The 20,380-nt window shown below is 39.3% G+C and overlaps 1 protein-coding gene across 1 annotated transcript in view; it reads right to left on the reverse strand.

Moving 5' to 3' along the window:
* Nucleotides 1-267: 267 nt before the first annotated feature.
* The window catches only part of ZNF25 (zinc finger protein 25), a 36,859-nt gene continuing 16,746 nt past the window's right edge, over nucleotides 268-20,380 (reverse strand). The window contains exons 3-6 of the mRNA XM_008592646.1: nucleotides 13,103-13,229; nucleotides 12,705-12,800; nucleotides 4,107-4,170; nucleotides 268-3,625 (exon numbers count right to left, since the gene is read on the reverse strand). Coding sequence (XP_008590868.1) covers nucleotides 2,557-3,625; nucleotides 4,107-4,170; nucleotides 12,705-12,800; nucleotides 13,103-13,229 — 1,356 coding nt within the window. The 3' untranslated portion in view covers nucleotides 268-2,556. The remainder of the gene's footprint in view (nucleotides 3,626-4,106; nucleotides 4,171-12,704; nucleotides 12,801-13,102; nucleotides 13,230-20,380) is intronic.

The raw sequence follows: 20,380 nt of genomic DNA on the forward strand, positions 1-20,380 counted from the left end.
GCGCTGGGAGCGCCGAGGCCGTGGTTTGGATCCTACGTAGAGATGGCCAGTGTGCTCACTGGCTGGGCGTGGTGCGGACACCACCAAGCTAAGGGTTGTGATCCCCTTAACAGTCATAAAAAAAAAAAAAGGTTTTTGTTATTGGGTTATATTAGTTAAATATGATATAAAGATGGTATCTCATGGGATAGTGAGAAAGTGATAAAATGAGACAGGGAAAACTGGCCGTCGACTTAGAAGAAAATAAAAGAATACTGTGGAGAGGGATCAATGAACAATTCCATTTAATTCAGACAATGTTTATTTCATATATTTACTGCTACATTCCATCAGGAAATTTCTTATTTTGATGTTATGACAATTCAGCAAGTAAAAAACACATTTCTTTGGAAAAAAAATACTTCTAAGCTTAGGCTTTTAACATATAAATAAAATGCACAAAATAAATATACTGCACAAAAACCACCCACCCCCAAATTGCTGTATGCATCATTTCTGAAACACATAACACATATAAAAGTATACCTCGACATTGCTTGAATGTTTTCATCTAAGTAACAGAAAAACTTATTTTGTAAAGTGCCAGATAGCAAATATCTTACTTAGGCTCTGTGGGCCATATGGTCTCTGTCACAACTATTCAACCCGGCTGGTGTAGAGTGAAGACAACCACAGGCAAAACATAAACAAATGGGTTTTGTTTGTACTAGTGTTCTCAAAACACTTTATTTATGGACACTGAAATCTGAATATCATACAATTTTCATAGGTCACAAAGTATTCATTAATTTCTCAACCATTTAGAAATGTAAAGCCATTCTTAGCTTGTGGGCTACAAAAACAGGCAGTGGGCCAGTCCTGGCTGACGGGCTGTGGTTTGCCAGCCCCTCACTTAGCCTAAGCTGGATCTGCCCCTGAATCTCTGCTGGGACAATGAATAACCAAGCCAAATCAAGGCACTAGCACAGTAATAAGGTGGAGGGGTGAATGCTGGGTAGCCAACTTTTTTTTTTCCTTGCAGTGTAATTCAGGAAATACAAAATTATGATGATGATATCTAACATACAGAACAGTGTCTAAGACACAAGAGTTAAGTGCTTTAAAAATATTAACTCATTTGGACCTCAAAGCAGTCCTAAGATATTGTTACTATCACTGCTCTTTTATAGAAAAGGAACTGAGGCACAGAGAGGTTAAGTGGCATGCCCATGCTGGAATCTGGGCCTAGGCAAGAGGATTCCAGAGTCCACCACCATGCCATGTTGCTTCTACTAGGAAGGAAAAGGTAGTGAAGAATGTTTAGGACTCTCATACAAAACACAAATGCAGGTACCTCTGAAACCTGCTAAAATATCAACAGTAAGATAAATATTTCTTACATAGCACTATTTGTTTTTATTGTGTAGACTGTAATAAATATTAGTTTTTACCTGCTTTAAAAGCAGCTCAGGCTTTTGCTATAAATAAATATGTCCCTAATGCAAAATTTGGCTAACTATGAGACAGCTGAAAGTTTTACAAAAACATTTTATCTCCTTTTTGAAGGATTAGTTTAGTAACAATGTCTACATCCATTCACAATACCAGGAAATAAGATAAAAAGATGCATTCTAATTTTAAAAGAATGTTACACTTACAATACATATATTAACAATAAGAGACTACTGAGACTTACTGTGAGACATCTCCATACACATAATAGTTATAGAACTAAGGTTACATATTTCCCTATGTACAATTATGCATGGGTTTCATATGCAAGCCATATACCTACAAATTATGTTTTATAACACACATACACATGTAAGTTTAAGTCCTACATACTAAAAGATTCTTCATGTGTGTCAAATGATGTTGCCTGATTATTCAACTTATTTGTGCTTTTTTAAAGCTTCAAATATTTGCAGGTTTCTTTTTTAAAAAAAAAAAAACAACAACCTTGGAATCATATCTGCAACATGACTTCTAGTATAACTATTTCCTCAGTACAAATTCTCTGAATTTTCTTTAGAAATTTCTCAAAGATTTAAAATAGCTATAAAAGTCTTACCCAAATATCAATGATCTGGCATTCAATGAAGTGTCAATTCTTGATAAAGGCTTCTATATCTGTCATAATATACGCAGCTATCCCCTTTGAGAACTCTAATATACGAGTTCCACTTGTGTAAAACACTTTCTGCATATTCCTCAGGCTGCTCACAGGAGCTTCTCACTCACAGGAGCTTCTCACTCACAGGAGCTTTTGGATGTGTCTAGCGCTGGCTGTGCTGACAGAAAATTTCTTGACATTCATTCTACTTATACGATTTCTCTTCTGTGTGATTTCTATGTTGTAAAACAAAGTGTGACTTCTGAAAGTAAGGTTTCCCTCATGTTTTACAATGTGTACAGTTTCTGGCAGAATTTTTCTTTGTGTGTTTGCTCATATACTGTGAGAAAATATTGAGGCTGAAAATTTTCCCATATTGATGATATTCATAAAGTCTCTCTCTCGTGTGAATTATCTAATTATTCTGAAGGACGAATTCAGATAGAAGAATGTCTAAACTCACACTATTTAGCAGCTTTCCCCCTCTTTGAGTGGGTCTTCTGATGTGCAGTGAGTTGTGACTTCTGGATAAAGGATTCCCCACACTCCTGACACTCGTAGGGTTTCTCCCCTGTGTGTTTTCTCTGATGTATGATAAAATGTGACTTCTGAGAAAAGGATTTCCCACATTCCTTGCATTCATAAGGTTTCTCTCCTGTGTGAGTCCTTTGATGTAATCTGAGGACTGAATTCACAGAGAAAGATTTACCACATTCTGTACATTCATAGGGCTTCTCCCCTGTGTGTTTTCTCTGATGTTTAGTGAGGTCTGATTTATAGTAAAAGTTTTTCCCACATTTATTACATTCAAAAGGTTTCTCCCCTGTGTGAGTTCGCTGATGTACTGTGAGGGCTGACTTCTGGTAGAAGCATTTCCCACATTCCTTACATTCATAGGGTTTCTCTCCTGTGTGAGTTCTCTGATGGGTTTTGAGGTGTGAATTCCTAGAGAAGAATTTCCCACATTCCTTACATTTATAAGGTTTCTCCCCTGTGTGTGTTCTCTGATGTACTGTGAGGTGTGACTTCTGAGAAAAGGCTTTCCCACATTCCTTACACTCAAAGGGTTTCTCTCCTGTGTGTGTTTTCTGATGTACCATGAGGTATGCCTTCACATAGAAGAACTTCCCACATTCAGTACATTCAAAGGGTTTCTCCCCTGTATGTGTTTTCTGATGTTCCATGAGGTGTGGTTTCTGGTAAAAGGATTTTTCACACTGATTACATTCGTAGGGTTTTTCCCCTGCATGGGTTCTGAGATGTCTACTGAGAGATGACAGATGGTAGAAAATTTTCTTACATTCTTTACACTCATAGGTTTTCTCTCTGGTGTGAGTTTTCTGATGTACTGTGAGGTCTTCGTTTTTAGGGAAAGATTTTCCACACTTATCACATTCATAGGATTTGTTCTCTGAATGAGTATGCTGATGTACTATGAGAGCAGACTTCTGGCAGAAGGACTTCCCACACTCATTACATTTGTAGGTTTTCTCTCCGGTATGAGTTTTCTCATGTTTTTTGAGTTCTCCATTCCTAGACAGAGGTTCCAAATTCATTAATTTATAAGACTTTTAAGGCTTTTTCTCCTGCTGTGTAAACTTTCCTAGTAACTCTGAGGACCAATTTCTAGATATGTTCCCAAATTTATTAGATTTGTAGGGTTTCTTCCCTGTGAACATTCTCTGACATACACTGTGGTTTAACATTTGATAGAACAAACCTTCACTTGCATTACATTCACAGGGTCTCTCAACTGCCTGAACTCTATTTTGTCTAATAAAGTCTCCCTTACTGTGTAATTCAGAAGAGTCAACACTACTTCAACATTTGAATCTCCTGATCCTGAATAAAGTTTCTATAAAAAGGGCACTCCCATTTGGATTACATTCTTTGGGATTCACTCCAGCATTAGTTTTCTCACATTTAGTATTAACTAGTGCTTGCCCTTTCCAGTAACCCCATCAAGACCCATTCTTACAAAGCATCTATCTTAGACATTAATTCTTCAACTTGCCTTGAATTTCCAGCTTGTCTTTCCTGGTATCTTGCTCCTAGGTCATTAATATTCCATAGGTCTTCTACAAAGAAATCCAAAATTTAATACTGTATACATCTTAACATGTTATTATGGTCATAGATTTGATTCCTGGGTTTCAGGCCAATCTCCCAGAATGAAAGAACTCTCAAATGCAAATTTCCTCTATCCCACTGTTTTGGAAAAAACATAACAAACACTAAAAACTGCTGTAGCAGACAGGGGAAGGAACTTGGTAATAAACCGAAGTACCTCTAAGACATTTACAAATATCATCTTAAAACTTGGAGGAGAATGTTAAAACAAAAACCAAAGAACAGGGAGCAGAGAACAAAAGATATTCAAAGTGTTGCTGAACAAGAATGTGAGAATCATAGAGAATGCTGTGAGCCCATTAAGGAATGAGCAGTAAGCATGATAAGAAAAATTAGTGGACAACTGTGTTCACTGGAAGTATCAGGGAATAGATCAAATTGGATGAAGGAGCTAAAGGATAGGTCATCCCCCTCAATCCTAGATTACTGTGTTAGGATTCCTAGTAGTTAGCTGACTATAAGCTTCTACTTTATTTACTCGTTATCCATTCACAACCATCTAAACATCAATGCTAAAGTGACTTTGTCAGAACATCTATTTCCAGGGCTGGCCCGTGGCTCATTTGGGAGAGTGTGGTGCTGATAATACCAAGGCCATGGGTTCAGATCCCTATATAGGGATGGCCGGTTTGCTCACTTGGGAGAGAGCATGATGCTGACAACACCAAGTTGAGGGTTAAGATCCCCTTACCAGTCATCTTTAAAAAAAAAAAAAGAAACATCCATTTCCTCACATTTAGAGGAACAGTCCTATAGCTGGGGCTTTCACTCTCCATCTGGTTGGCTTAATTGTAACTGAGACAGGAAGACCCAGGAACACATCCATCCAAAGAGAAGGATTAAAAAACAAACAAAAAGCCCAAAAAACAAAAACCACAGGGCAAGCCATCTACACAATGATATGAAATTCCAGTTATAGCACCAGAGATTTTCAATCCTGAACTCATCCTGGTCAACAAATCCTGCATTTCCAAAGCAGTGTTACTCACGACTCAACACTAATGTCAAATTCTGTTTTCATATCTTGGATCCCACATCTCTACTTCCAATTTACCACATGATATTTAAAGTTGAGATTATTCAACATCATCCTAGAACCTTTACTGACCTTCACATTTATTCATCCTGTTATACTCCAGCAATGAACTAGCAGAAGAAAAATCAAGATAGCAAGCCCATTTACAATAACTACCAAAATAAAATATCAAGGAATAAATTTAGCCAAGGAGGTGAAAGATCTCTACAATGAGAACTACAAATCACTGCTGAAAGAAAATAAAAAGGACATCAAAAGATGGAAAGACACTCCATGTTGATGGATTGGAAAAATTAACATTGTGAAAATGTCCATTCCTACCCACAGCCATCTACAGATTCAATGCAATCCCCACCAAAATACCAATGACATTCTTCACGGAAATAGAAAAAACAATCCTAACATTCATGTACGACAACAAAACACCCAGAATAGCCAAAGCAAGCCTGAGCAAAAAAAAAAAAAAAAAAGCAGGAGGCATTAAGTTATTATAATACCTGACTTCAAATTATACTACAAATCTAAAGTAACCAAAACAGCATGATACTGGCATAAAAACAGACACATGAATCAATGGAACAGAATAGAGAACCCAGAAATCAACCCACATACTTATAGCCAACTGATCTTCAACAAAGGCACCAAGAATGTACATTGGGGAAAGACAGCTCTTCACTAAGTGTTGCTGGGAATACTACATAACATATGTAGAAGAATGAAACTAGACCCATATCTCTCGCCTTATACCAAAATCAATTTGAAATGGATTAAAGACTTAAATGTAAGACCTGAAACTATAAAACTGTCAGAAGAAAACATAGGGGAAACATTTCAGGTTGTGAGGCTGGGCAAACACTTTGTGAATAAGACCCCAAAAGCACAGGCAACAAAAGAAAAAATAAACAAATGGGATTAGATCAAACTAAAAAGCTTTTGCACAGCAAAGGAATCAACACAATGGAAAGACAACCTGCAGAATGGGAGAAAATATTTACAAACTGTAAATCTGACAAGTGATTAATATCTAGAATATACAAGGAACTCAAACAATTTATGGGTTAAAAAAAAAATCTGATTAAGAAATGGACAAAGGTATCCCAAGCCAGCCATGCCAGAGAAGACAGGAAGAGCTGGACCTCAGGCCCAGGCCAACCCCCGTCGCTGGGAGAGTCTTAACAGCCTCAGGGCTCCTACACCCCGAGCCAGCCATCCTGGAGAAAGCAGGTGGGGCGGGACTTCGGGCACAGGCTGGTCCCCGCTGCTGGGAGAGACTTAAGAGCCTCGGGGGCCCCCACACCCCGAGCCAGCTAAGCCGAGTCAGCTGAGCTGGAGATGGGAGGCGGGGCGGGACGTTCAGCCTAGGCTGGTCCCTGCCACCAGGAGAGACTTAAGAGGCTTGGGGCCCCCAAACCCCAAGCCAGCTATGCCAGAGAAGGCAAGTGGGGTGGGACTTCAAGCCCAGGCAGATCCCTGCCCCCAGGAGAGACTTAAGAGCTTCAGAGCACTCACACCCCAAGACAGCAGTCCCAGAACAGGCAGGCAGAGTGGGCACCCAAGCCTAGGCTAGTTCCTGCTGACCAGAAGAGGCAGTTCCTTCAGGATCCAAGCCAGACATCTGGGTAAAACAAGGGGACTGTGATACCCCTGGCCACAATGACAAAACACCAAAGGAAAGAAACCAGAAATATGAAAAATCAAGGAAGTACATTACCACCAAAGGAAATTAATAACTTTCAAGTGCTAGATCCTATAGAACAGGAAACCTTTGAAATGACACACAAGGAATTTAGAGTAACAATTCGAAGAAAACTAAATGAAATACAAGAAAACTCAGTTAGACAACACAATGAAATGAGAAAAAATAAAATGGATCTGAAAGAAAAAAATGTATAAATAAATCAAAGCTTTGAAAAAGAATGTAGCTGAGCTCGTGGAGCTGAAGGATTCATTCAATGAAATAAAAAACATAATAGAGAGTTTAACCAGCAGACTTGAACAAGCAGAAGAGAGAATTTCTGACCCTGAAGACAGCCTGTTTGAATTAACACAGGCAGACCAGAAAAAAGAAAAAAGCATCAAAAAAATTGAAGAAAATCTAAGAGAGACTACAGACAACCTTAAGTGCTCAAATATCCGAATCATGGGTATTCCAGAAGAGGAGGAAAAGGAAATGGCATTGAAAACATACTCAATGAAATAATAGCAGAAAACTTCCCAGGTACAGGGAAAGTCACAGATCTCCAGATTCAGGAGACCAAAGATCCCCAACCACATTCAACCCAAAAAGATCCTCTCCAAGACGTGATAATCAAACTGGCAAAACTCAAAGACAAAGAGAGAATCTTAAAAGCTGCAAGAGAGAAGCGGCAAGTCACCTATAAGGGAGCCCCAATCAGAATAACATCAGATTTTTCATCAGAAACCCTGAAAGCCTGAAAAGAATGGGATGACATATTCAAAACACTAAAGGACAAAAGTTGCCAGCCAAGAATACTTTACCCAGCAAGGCTATCCTTCCAAAACAAATGACAGATAATATATTTCTCAGACAAACAAAAACTGCAGGAGTTCACTACCACACGACCAGCCCTACAAGAAATTCTCAAATAAGTACAGGGTTTTTTTTTTTTTTGGTCTTTTGTCTTTTTCCGTGTCCGGCAACGGATCGCAACCCTCAGTGTTGCCCCCGTACCGGACCGGGGACCGGCAACGGGATCGCAAACCTCGGCGTTGCTCCCGCGCCTCGCTCAGCCAGTGAGCGGGAACTGGTCTGTATATGGGATCCGAACCCTTGGGTGGGAGCGCTGCCGCACTTCCCAAGCGGCGCACTATCCAGTGCGCCACCGGGCCGGCCCGAAGTACAGGGTTTTATATCACAAAAACAACCATCACTGCCATGAATACTCAAGTAAGAACAATACCTACCAGCAAAACAAAAATGCTAAAAGAGAAAAAAAATAGTTGATCTATCACCCCAAGAAGTGAACAAATACAGAAGACAAACAGAAAATTAGAAAGAAAGGAACAGAAGATACTTAAGACATCTAAACAAAAATCAGTAAAATGCTAGGAGTAAATCAACACCTTTCAATAATAACTCTAAATGTAAAGGGATTAAATTCCCCATTCAAAAGACAAAGACTGACTGACTGGATTAAAAAGATGGACCCAACAATATGCTGTCCTCAAGAGACTCACTTGACCTATAAAGACACACACAGACTAAGAGTGAAAGGATGGAAAAAGATATATCATACAAATAGAAATGAAAAGCGAGCTGGAGTAGCTATTCTTATATCAGATCAAATAGACTTTAAAGCAAAAACCATTAAAAGAAATATAGAAGGCCACTATATAATGATAAAAGTATCTATCCATCAAGAAGACATAACAATCATAAATATATATGAACCCAACATCGGAGCAGCCAGATTTACACAGCAAACACTATTAGATCTAAAGAAAGAGATAAACAGTAACACCATAATAGCGGGGGACCTGAACATCCCACTCTCATCACTGGACAGATTATCTAGGCAAAAAATCAATAGAGAAACACAAGATGGGCCGGCTTGGGTGCAGCGCTTGGGTGCGCAGCGGCGCTCCCGCCGCGGGTTCAGATCCTATATAGGGATGGCCTGTGCGTTCACTGGCTGAGCACAGTGCGGCCGCTCACAAAAAACAAACAAACAAACAAAAAAAAAAAACCCACAAGATTAAAATACTTTAGACCAATTGGACTTGGCAGATACGTGCAGAACATTCCATCCAACAATCTTAGAATATTTATTCTTCTCATCAGTACATGGAACATTCTCCAGGAGAGACCACATGTTAGGTCACAAAGCAAGTCTCAACAAATTCAAAAAAATTGGATTTATTCCACATATTTTTTCCGATCACAGTGGATTAAAATTAGAAATAATAATAAATGAAACTCTGGAAACTATATATAAACACATGGAAATTAAAGAGCATTCTACTTAATGACATATGGGTCCAAGAAGAAATTAAACAGGAAATCAAAAAATTTCTTGAAACTAATGAAAATAATGACATATCATACAAAAACCTATGGGATACTGCAAAAGCAGTATTGAGAGGGAAAGTTATCACATCAAATGCTTGCTTCAGAAGAATGGAAAGATGGCAAATACACAACCTAACACTTCATCTTAAAGATCTAGAAAAACAAGAACAATCCAAACCTAAAGTTAGTAGATGTAAAGAAATAATTAAGATCAGAGCAGAATTAAATTAAATAGAAACCCAAAAAACAATACAAAAGATCAATGAAACAAAAAGTTGGTTTTTTGAAAAGATAAATAAAATTGACAAACCTTTACCAAGATTAACTAAGGAGAGAAGACCCAACTAACAAAAATTAGAAATGAAAAAGGTGATATTACAACTGACACCTCAGAAATACAAGAAATCATTAGAGACTAGTATAAACAACTGTATGCCAACAAATTTGAAAATCTGGAGGAAATGGATCAATTTCTGGATGCATACAAACTACCAAAACTGAGCCAAGAAGATATAGAAAATCTGAACACCAGTAACAATAAAAGAGATTGAAACTGTTATCAGAAAGCTCCCAACAAAGAAAATCCCAGGACGAGATGGGTTCACTGCACGGCTCTACCAAACATTCAAAGAGGAACTGATACCAATTCTCTACAACCTGTTCCAAAAGACTGAAACAGAGGCCATTCTCCTAAACTCATTCCATGAGGCAAACATCACCCTGATACCAAAACCAGACAAAGATGCATCAAAAATAGAAAACTACAGGCCAATATCCTTGATGAACATAGATGCAAAAATCCTAAACAAAATACTAGCTAACAGAATACAACAATACATACATAAAATTACATACCATGATCAAGTGGGATTCATCCCAGAGATGCAAGGTTGGTTCAACATATGCAAATCAATAAATGTGATGCACCACATCAATAAAAGCAAAGACAAAAACCATATGATCATCTCTATAGACGCTGAAAAGCATTTGACAAAATTCAACATTCTTTCATGATAAAGACTCTCTACAAGTGAGGCATAGATGGAGAGTATCTCAACATAATTAAAGCCATATGCTATAAGCCCACTGCCAAACAGGAACTAGATAAGGATGCCCACTCTCACCACTCCTATTCAACATAGTGTTGGAAGTACTAGCCAGAGCAATCAGAGAAGAGAAGGAAATAAAGGGCATACAGATTGGAAAGGATGAAGTCAAGCTGTCCCTGTTTGCAGATATGATCCTATATGTAGAACAGCCTAAAGCCTCTATAAGAAAAACTCCTAGATTTGATAAATGATTTCAGCAAAGTTGCAGGATACAAAATCAACACACAAAAATCTGCAGCATTTTTATACTCCAACAGTGTACATGCAGAAAAAGAAATCAAGAAAGCTAGCCCATTTACAACAGCCACCAAAAAATAAACTACTTAGGAATAGAGTTAACCAAGGATGTGAAAATCTCTATGAAGAGAACTACAAGCCACTGTTGAGAGAAATTAAAGAGGCCACAAGAAGATGGAAAGATAACCCGTGCTCTTGGATTGGAAGAATTCACATTGTGAAAATGTCCATATTACCCAAAGTGATCTACAAATTCAATGGAATCCCCATCAAAATACCGATGACATTTTTCTCTGAGATGGAAAAAGCTATTCAGACATTTATATGGAACAATAAAAGACTGCACAAAGCAATCCTGAGCTAAAAAAAATAAAGCTGGAGGCATAACACTACCTGACTTTAAACTATACTACAAAGCTATAATAACCAAAATAGCATGGTACTGGCATAAAAATAGACACACAGATCAATGGAAAAGAACAGATAGCTCAGAAATCAATCCATACGTCTATAGCCATCTGATCTTTGACAAAGGCAGCAAATCTACATACTGGGGAAGAGACTGCCTTTTCAACAAGTGGTGCTGGGAAAATTGGATACTCATATGTAGGAGAATGAAATTAGACCTGTACCTTTAACCATATACCAAAATCAACTCAAAATGGATTAAAGAATTAAATATACATCCTGAAACAATAAAAGTCCTTAAAGAAAACATAGGGGAAACACTCCAGGAAGTAGGAGTGGGTACAGACTTTATGAATAGGATGCAAAAAGCACAGGCAACTATAGGAAAAATAAACAAATGGGATTATATCTAACTAAAAAGCTTCTGCACAGCAAAAGAAACAATCAACAGAGTAAAAAGACAACCAACAGATTGGGACCAACGTATTAGTGCACAAGTCAGAAAATACATGAAAAACATTTAAGGAAGCAGGCTGAGATTATCTTAGTGTTGTAACTCTCCATGTAAGGTATGTTAGATTTTAGGAAGGATAATAAGCACTTCATGTGAAAGAAAAACACCATATAGGAGTATCAGTTCTGAAATAATATAACTGATGAGCAGCATAATGATTTGTAATCTGAATTCAGAGTTTAAAGAGAGAACAGGAAGTCAAAACTGGTGCCAAAAATAACTGAGGCTTTTTGTTAATAAAAGGAGGGCGATGTCATGTGAAAAAAAATGTATAACTCAGATCTGAAAACACTTTAAGATTATAGTTGCATACTCCAATGGCAGGGAGTAACTGGAAATTTTAGAGAAAAAGACTTATTTTGTCTTTTATTTTAACCTAGAGTTTTGTTTTGTGTAGATTAGGTAGGGATTAGAGTTTGTATATAGAAAAGAGAAATAAGTCTGTTAAAAAAAATGTTGGGCAAAAGGGAGAATTTAAGTGGAAAGAACAAAAATCGGAGGTGTGATTAAGGTTTCTTACAGGTTCAGATCAAGTGTCCTCAATCATTTCCCAAACTATATGGCATTTAAAAAGAGACTCCTGGAAAAAAAAAGTGGTTTTTTTTTTTTTTTTTTTTGTCCTTTTTGTGACCGGCCGCACTGCGCTCAGCCAGTGAGCGCACCGGCCATCCCTATATAGGATCCGAAACCATGGCGGGAGCACCGCTGCGCTTCCAGTGCCGCACTCGCCCGAGCGCGCCACGGGTGCGGCCCAAAAAATGTATTTTTTCAATTGAAAAATAATTGATTATAAATGTCTGTGGGGTACAGAGTTGTATGTCAGTACCTATGTGCAATATGTGATGCTCAAATCAGAATAGTGTATTCAATATTATACAATTTTTCATGGCCCTTTGTTGACTCCTCCCTTACCCAACATCTCCGTCTCTTTCCCACCTCTGGTTACCTCAATTCTGTTCTCCCCTTTTGAAAGTTCAACGTATTATTGTAATTGTTGTATCTTTCTGTCTTTTTTTTATTTATTTGTTTATTTTTTAGGTCCCACTTAAAAGTGAGGACATGTGGTATGTCCTGAAAAATATTTCAAAAGGCAAGAGGAACCAACTACCTTACATGGGTAACACGGGATATAATTTCTTCTAACTCACCAGGACAGCTCCTACGTGGAAATTCTACTTCTAATATCCATGGCTCTTTTCCTTGCTTCAACTTGAAGACCACATTTGGTTTATTCACACGATAACCTATTAATGGAAAAGATAAAGAAAATGATACAAACTGCTTGGAATTTAGGGACTCTGAAGGATAAGAAAGGACAATTCCAGGAGAAGAATGAAGGTCCCACTTAGGCATGGCAAATTTAGATTCTTTCAATGAGGGAGGTAGGGACACAAATATTTTTTCTTAGTACCCAAAATGGATTCATTAACTTTGACCCCTGAAACAAAGCTAATATCCTTCAACCCTATAGGGACCTTATATGTTCCACAACTGGGAAAGGATATGCAAACTACTGGGAGTTACATATGGGGAAGTTTTTCCTCACCCACTGAGACCAGGTGACTATAGTTTTCCAGCATCACATCCCTGTACAGGGTCCTCTGAGCAGGGGTCAGTAATTTCCACTCCTCCTTGGTGAATTCCACAGTAACATCCTTTAATGTCACCGGTCCCTGGAAAAACATATTTCAGTTCAATCTGTAGTGACCAGAATAGAGTACCATTGAAAAGACACATGTGAACTAGCTCTTAATGTACTAACTGTAGAATATGCTCTGGAAAGTTAGAATATGCTGCTTGCTACTCTGTACCCACTTCATACATAGATCAAACATTTGTCCAATACATATTTACTGACCTCTCACTCTATTGAACTCTGCTGGAAATACAAAGATGAATAAAGGCAACTATTCCCGTTGTCAGGGAGCTTACATTTTGACAGGAAGGCAAAGATATAAATGCTTAAATGCAATATGTATAGAAGGTGCTGTGACAAATATGCAGAAGATACAAGATGGTCACGAATGTGGGTAGTTATCCACATTTTGTATTATCATGTTAGATTTTATTAAGTGATCAAACTGACTAATGTAAACTTTAGGAAAAACAGAATTGTCAAAGCATGAATGCATGAGTTATGGCAAGTTTTGGAAACTGCAAATAACACAATATGATATGAGGACAGGGTGTAGGACTGGGATTAATTATAAGTTTATAAAGTCAGGTGACAGAACATGAAGAAATTCTGAATTTGTCTTTTGGACCAGTAAAATATGTTTTGCATACACACTTAATAGATCCCTACTTATTAATATATTACATACATTTACATATATAATCTTTTTATTAAAAATTAACAAGTTTTTTTGTTTATGTGAAAGAAAAACCTGAACAGATGTTCTGCTGTTTCTTACTATGTGGACTGTCTTGAACATCTTTGGGTGTTCACGCTTCACTCTGTGGATGCAACAAGGACAATAGGAACCACTGAAGAGACAGACACAAGCACTGGAGTTATAGGAGTAGATTAGTAGTTTAGAAGAAAACTCTAAAGTAGAAGTGGTAAACGGCACATCAGAAAGAAGAGACAAATGTGAGCAATAAACATTTACATTAAAGTAGCAGCAGGGGAGAAAAGAAATACAACACTACTTTGTAATTTTCACTTTCAGTAAGGGGGTCTGAACCCTTGACCTTGGTACCATCAACACCATGCTCTAATCAACTAAGCAAACAGGCCAGCCCACAATTTTGCTATTAATTGGAAATTAGTTAATAACCACTGGGTAAAAGGCAGGGGAGGGATAGCTCACACAGTCGCTGTATGGTTTGGTAGTTGCTAGAGTCATAATGCCAATTATTTTCATTCTTTCATTTTTATTGATAGAACTATTTAAATCTAGGGAGGCAGGGCAAGATGGCAGACTAGAGGGGCCCAGGCACGTTTCTCCCACAAAGAGGACCAGAGCAACTTAACAGACAGCTAAATATTGATGGGAGCAATGGTGGAAGAGTATAGGAGTGCAGCAGAAGACTGGTGAGATCCCTGTGGAGCATGAAAGCCCAGGATGGCAGCATAGAGAAGAGACAGGCACACAGCCTCAGCCACCATGTCTCCAACACCAGGATCGATGCAGGTAGAATTTTCCCTTGTGGTGAAAAGGTAGGCAGAGGATCCACACCAACACCCATCCTCGCTACAGAGGCCCACAGACCCTTTGGCAGGACAAGCAGAGAGCCAATGTGGGGAGCAGCCTAGAATACACACACTGCATGTCTCTAGAACAGGAGCACAAGCTGTGCGATCCCCACCCCCCACCGTCATGACCCACACCAATGCAGGACTGCATCATACTGAAACCACAGCCTTTATGGGAGCACATCCTGCCCTCGGGTCAGTAGCCTTGACTCTGTCCTTGTCCCACTGCACTCACCAGAGAGGCTACAATGCCCTGATCCTGGGGGCATAAAGCCTGGGCTCACAATGGCTGTGACTCTAGTTCCGCAGTCTGGGAAGCCAACCCTAGCCCTGCTGAACTGATGTACCCCCAACGTCCCAGGCCAGAGATCAGACAGGCAAACCCCACTCAGGCAGACTGCCCACCATTCCTTCCTCTATCCCCAGCCCTGCCAGCAGACTGAGTTCTGTGCTCAGAAGCCCCAAACTGGAAAAACAGCTCACAGGACTCTACCCTAACAAATATGCCCTTGGGCTGGTGGAAATAAAGTGCATCCGTTCCTCCCAGAAAAGTGGCCAGGCAGTCCTGTCCTAAGTAGACTGGCCTAGTGGCCTTGCCAACAGTCCCAGAAGTGGCTGCCCCAGCCCTTCAACTGCAGGACTGCCTAGTGACCTTGTCAACAGCCCCAGAAGTGGCTGCACTAGCCTCACCACAGCTTCGCCTAGTGGCCTTGCCCACTTCCTGAGAAGCGGCTTAGCTGCCCTGCCCTTGGCAGACCAGGTCGTGAACCACTGAGGGAAGCACGTCCTCACACTGGGCCCCAAGAACTGGCACAACAGAAGGGCCACCGGCAGACCTGCACTCAAAGCGCACCCATCCCTGGCTGAAAGAAACAGCTCAGCTGTCATGCCCCTGGAAGACCTGCCCCAAAATCTGTAAGCACATGCATCTGAGTGCTTACAGACGTGCCCCTGGTGGCCCCACCCATGGTCAGAGAAGCAGACACAGTGACCCTGGCACTGACAAACCAGTCCCAGAGACCCTGTCACACCATGTGCCCACACCCCCAGCCATATGTAGATTACCATATGTACATTCATCTCTTCTTTATTAAAAGAAGCCTGAGAATCAATCCAGCCACCACATCCCCAGTGAGCCACCTCCTGAGACACCTGACCCATAGGGTCAAAGAAGTGACAGATGTTTGAGGTGATGGATGTACTAAGCACCCTGATATGATCACTGCACACAGTATGAATGTACCCAATTATCATACTGTACTCCATAAACATATACAATTATTATGGGTCAATTAAGGAAAATAAATTAAGACAGGGGGAAAAAGAACCATTTAAGTCTATAAAATTTGCTCCAATCATTGCTTTATTATATTCCATAGAATCTGAAATACAGTATTTTCAGTTGAAGAACATCTATCTTAATGGGATATAAATTCTTCGTTCATACATTTTTCTTGAATTTCTTGAAAACTGTTCAACTACTCTTGTTTTATATGTTTACATGCTGCTACTAAGAATGTGTCAATTTTATTTTCATTCCCTGTCAAGTGACTTGGACTTTTTCCCTTGAGACTTGGAAGATTTTTTTCTTTACTTTTAAATAAGCATAGTAGTTTTATTAGAGTCTCTCTTTGCGTTTACCACTCTGAGTCAATTCTCTCTGGCATGCAGGAGTTTTTTCCCATATGTAGATTCACTTATTTATGAAAATTTTCCTTGGATTATAATTTTAAATATGAGTTCTCTCACCATTTAGTTTTTATTACTTAGGGACTCCACTGTGTCTTTCTTCTCTCTCTATTACTCTCCTCCTCATCCCTGTCAATTCTGTTTCTTCGGGCCAGCCCGGTGGCACACTGGAGAGTGCACTGCTTGGGAGCGCGGCGGCTCTCCCGTTGAGGGTTCGGATCCCATGTGGAGACCGGTTCCCACTCACTGGCTGAGTGTGGTGCGGGTGCAGCACCGAGGGTTGCGATCCCGTTACCGGTCAGTAAAAAAAAAAAAAAGACAAAAAAAAAAAATTCTGTTTCTTCCCCTCTTTAATCTTTTACATTCCTCTCCTCCAACATGTCATTTACTGTACCTTCATTCATATCTCTTCTGCCTTGGGCACACTGTAATTTAATCTTTTTGCTTGAGATGATTTTCTGTTGTATTTCTTTCCTGAATTAACTCGCTTATATTTTATATTTCCTTGTTTTTCCACTTCTATAGTCTCTCTTTTTCTATTTTCTCTTTCTCTACTGTGAATATTTAATTTTTGGTTTTTAAGATTCTCTCTTATTCAAAATTACTTAATATTGGACAGCTGTGTTACAGCTTCGTTTTTGTTTGGTAGAGATTTATACCAATTGAAAAAGTGTCAATTCAGTCTTTCTGCTTCCTTCTTATATTAGTATGGCTGTTGGGTATCTTTTTTTATTCATATTCAAATGAAGACAGAAGTTGATTTTATGGCAGGGAGGAGGAAAGGGGTTACTCCAGTTTTAGTTCAAAAGCTCTCTTCCATTGGCACAGTAAGTTACACATTCTTGAAAAACAACAGCACCATTTGGGGTGGTGCATTTGCTTTCTGTGATACTTCTAGGACCCCTGATTTCAGTAGCTTACTTTCTTATTAGCCCTCACTACCAAGCATGTGAGCAATTCCTTCCCCTCCTCTGAGGTGTCACCTGCTCCAGGTTGCCACCTGTGTTCCTCAACACATTCCTAATCTTTTCCTTTCCATTCCCAGTACCAGGGCTTGGATCCCACTGGTCTTAGACCTCTTCTCCATCCTTCCCTGATCAGGGTGACAGCCTCTACTTCCAGCAGTATGCCTACTTGTAAAGTAGCTGCAAAGTCTGCTTCTTTTAAAGCTATGATATCACTATTTGTTCTCTTCCACACAGCCCCCTTCTGACTTCCTGCTCTGGAGTCAGCTCCAAGCTGATGCTGTTGTTTTGGCATTGATCTCCCAACTTACATGTAAATAAATTTGAAACCTTAGATGAAATAGACCAATTCCTTAAAAGAAACAAACAACCAAAACTCACTCAGGATGAAATACCTAAGCTGAATAGTCCTATATCCACTAAATAAACTGAATTTGTAGTTAAAAACCTTTCAACATGAGTAGTGTCATAAGAAATGGTGAAGTGGGGAGCTCCAAGAACTGGTCCCTCCACTGAGGCAATCATTAAGAAGCTGGCAAAAACTGACAGAATCAATTTTTGGGGAACTGTAGAATCTAATTTTTAAAAACTTACAGCAACAGGTGGAGTACTTAATAAAGAAAGAGGCTGCTAAATTTTGGGAAGAAAGTGCTGTGGCATTTTTTGGTTAATGGCCTACCATCCCCCTCTCCCCAGCTCAGCAGTGACAGAAAAGGCAAGGCCCACATTTCTGACGTAGCTTGCTGTACTGGGGCAATAAGGAACTTGATCTCAAATAATTGCTGTGCATTTTGATTTGTCTGACAGTTCCCTGATGGATAAGTACAGAGGGACTTGCCTTTGTTTCACCTCTCTAGAGCTAGAGTCGCTTACTGGACCAAAGTTAATTAAAAGCATTTAAAAGCATACAACTCTCCATGGCCATCAGGAGTACATAGGGCCATGTGGTGATGGAGCATGAGGCAAGCAGACTGTTCCAAATACCCAAGAAGGCCAAGGCCAAGGAAGATAATACTAGGGAGAAGAAGGGCTTTGAAAGACTACAGCACCCAAACCCAGGAACCCAGAGAGCAATCTGCATGCCCAGGGCCAGACACATGCTCAGAAAATACCTGAGAGGATACTAGGCTTGCACCTCTGGCTGATTTTAGGAGTCTGAGCAAGCAAGAGGTGAAAGCTAAGACAGAGGTGTAGGCAGCATGGCTAAGTGCAGAAGGAATGCCCCAGCTCAGAGCCAATTTGCAAAGACTGGGTGAGTATTTGATTTTTCTTTTTGGCTCCAGAGATTTAAGGAAAACATCTGTCACATCAAAGGCTGACCACAGAGATAATAAAACAAGATGATAGTGAGCACACATGGCAAGGAATACAGACTGAAAAATAGTTTGGACAGGTAACTAAACAAAATAAACAAATGTAGCCTTCAACAAGCAACCATAGCAAACTCTGGGAAGGGGGGATAATCTGATTTCTAGAGGAAGTACATTAGAATATTCAAAATATTCAGGTTTTAACAAAAAGTGACAAGGTGTAAAAAGAAACAGGTTAGAATGGCCTATTCACAGAAAAAAATTAATTGGCAGGAATGTCCCTGAGATAGTCTAGATATTGGACTTACTAGACAAACAACTGAAATCAACTGTTTTAAGTATCCTCAAAGAGCTACAGGAAACCATGGACAAAGAACTAAAGGAGACCAGGAGAATAATGCATACACAAATAAAGAATATCAATAAAGAGACAGAAGTTACAAAAGGGAACCAAAAAAAAATATTATGGAGCTCAAAGGCAGAATAACAGAATTTTAAAATTCACTAGAGAGAATTAACAGCAGAGATGAGTAAGCAGAAGAAGGAATCTGGAAAACTTAAGATAAGACAATTGAAAATACTGGAAGGAGAAAGAAAAAAGAATGAAGAAAGATGAACAGAGCATAACAGACCTGTGAGACACCATCAAGCATGCCAACATAAACAAAATGGGAGTCTCAGAAGGAGAAGAGACAAGGAAAGTGACAGAAATAGTATTGGAAGGGCCAAGCCCATGGCGCACTAGGGAGAGTGCGGCGCTGGGAGCACAGCAGCGCTCCTGCCGTGGGTTCGGATCCTATCTAGGGATGACTGGTGTGATCACAGCGCTCACTGGCTGAGCGCGGTGCGGCCGGTCTCAAAAAGGACAAAAAAAAGAAATAGTATTGGAAAAAATAATGGCCAAAAGTTCTCAAGTTTGATGCAAGACAGGAATCTACACATCCAAGAAGTTCAGTAAACTCCAAACAGAATAAACTCAAAGAGATCCACACCAAGGCATATTATAATCAAATTGTCAAAAGACAAAGAATCTTGAAATTGGTAAGAGAGAAGCATTTCACCATGTACAAGGGATCCTTACCAGGATTAAAGCAGATTTTTCAACAGAAACTTATGAAGGACAGCCTGCGATGTCATGGCATAGGAAAGTGCTGGAAGAAAAAACTGTCAACCAAGAATTCTATATCTTGCAAGACTATCTTTTGATAATGCAAGAGAAATTAAGGTATTCCAAGATAAACAAAAGCTAAAGGACTTTGTTGCTAGTCAACCTGCCCTACAAGAAATGTTAAAAGGGGTCCTTAAGCCTGAAATGAAAGGACACTAGACAGTAATTGAAGGCTATATGAATATATAAACAACACAGGTAAGGTACCTATATAGGTAAGTATAAAAGCTTGCATTATTGTATTTTTGGATTCTAACTCCTCTTTTTGCTTCCAATATAACTTAAAAGACAAATACATAAAACAATAATTATAAATATATGATAATGGACACATAACGTACAAAGATATAATTTGTAACAACAACAACATAATGGGGGGAGTAACAGAGCTATATATTGGCAGTTTTTGTATGACAGACATGAAAGGAGAAATACATAGTTCTACAGTTCTACAATGGTAGTTGGAGACTACAATTCCTCACTTTCAATAATG

This window comes from Galeopterus variegatus, unplaced genomic scaffold (genome assembly GCF_000696425.1).
Source record: "Galeopterus variegatus unplaced genomic scaffold, G_variegatus-3.0.2 Scaffold8134, whole genome shotgun sequence".
In the NCBI taxonomy this organism is placed as follows: Eukaryota; Metazoa; Chordata; class Mammalia; order Dermoptera; family Cynocephalidae; genus Galeopterus; species Galeopterus variegatus.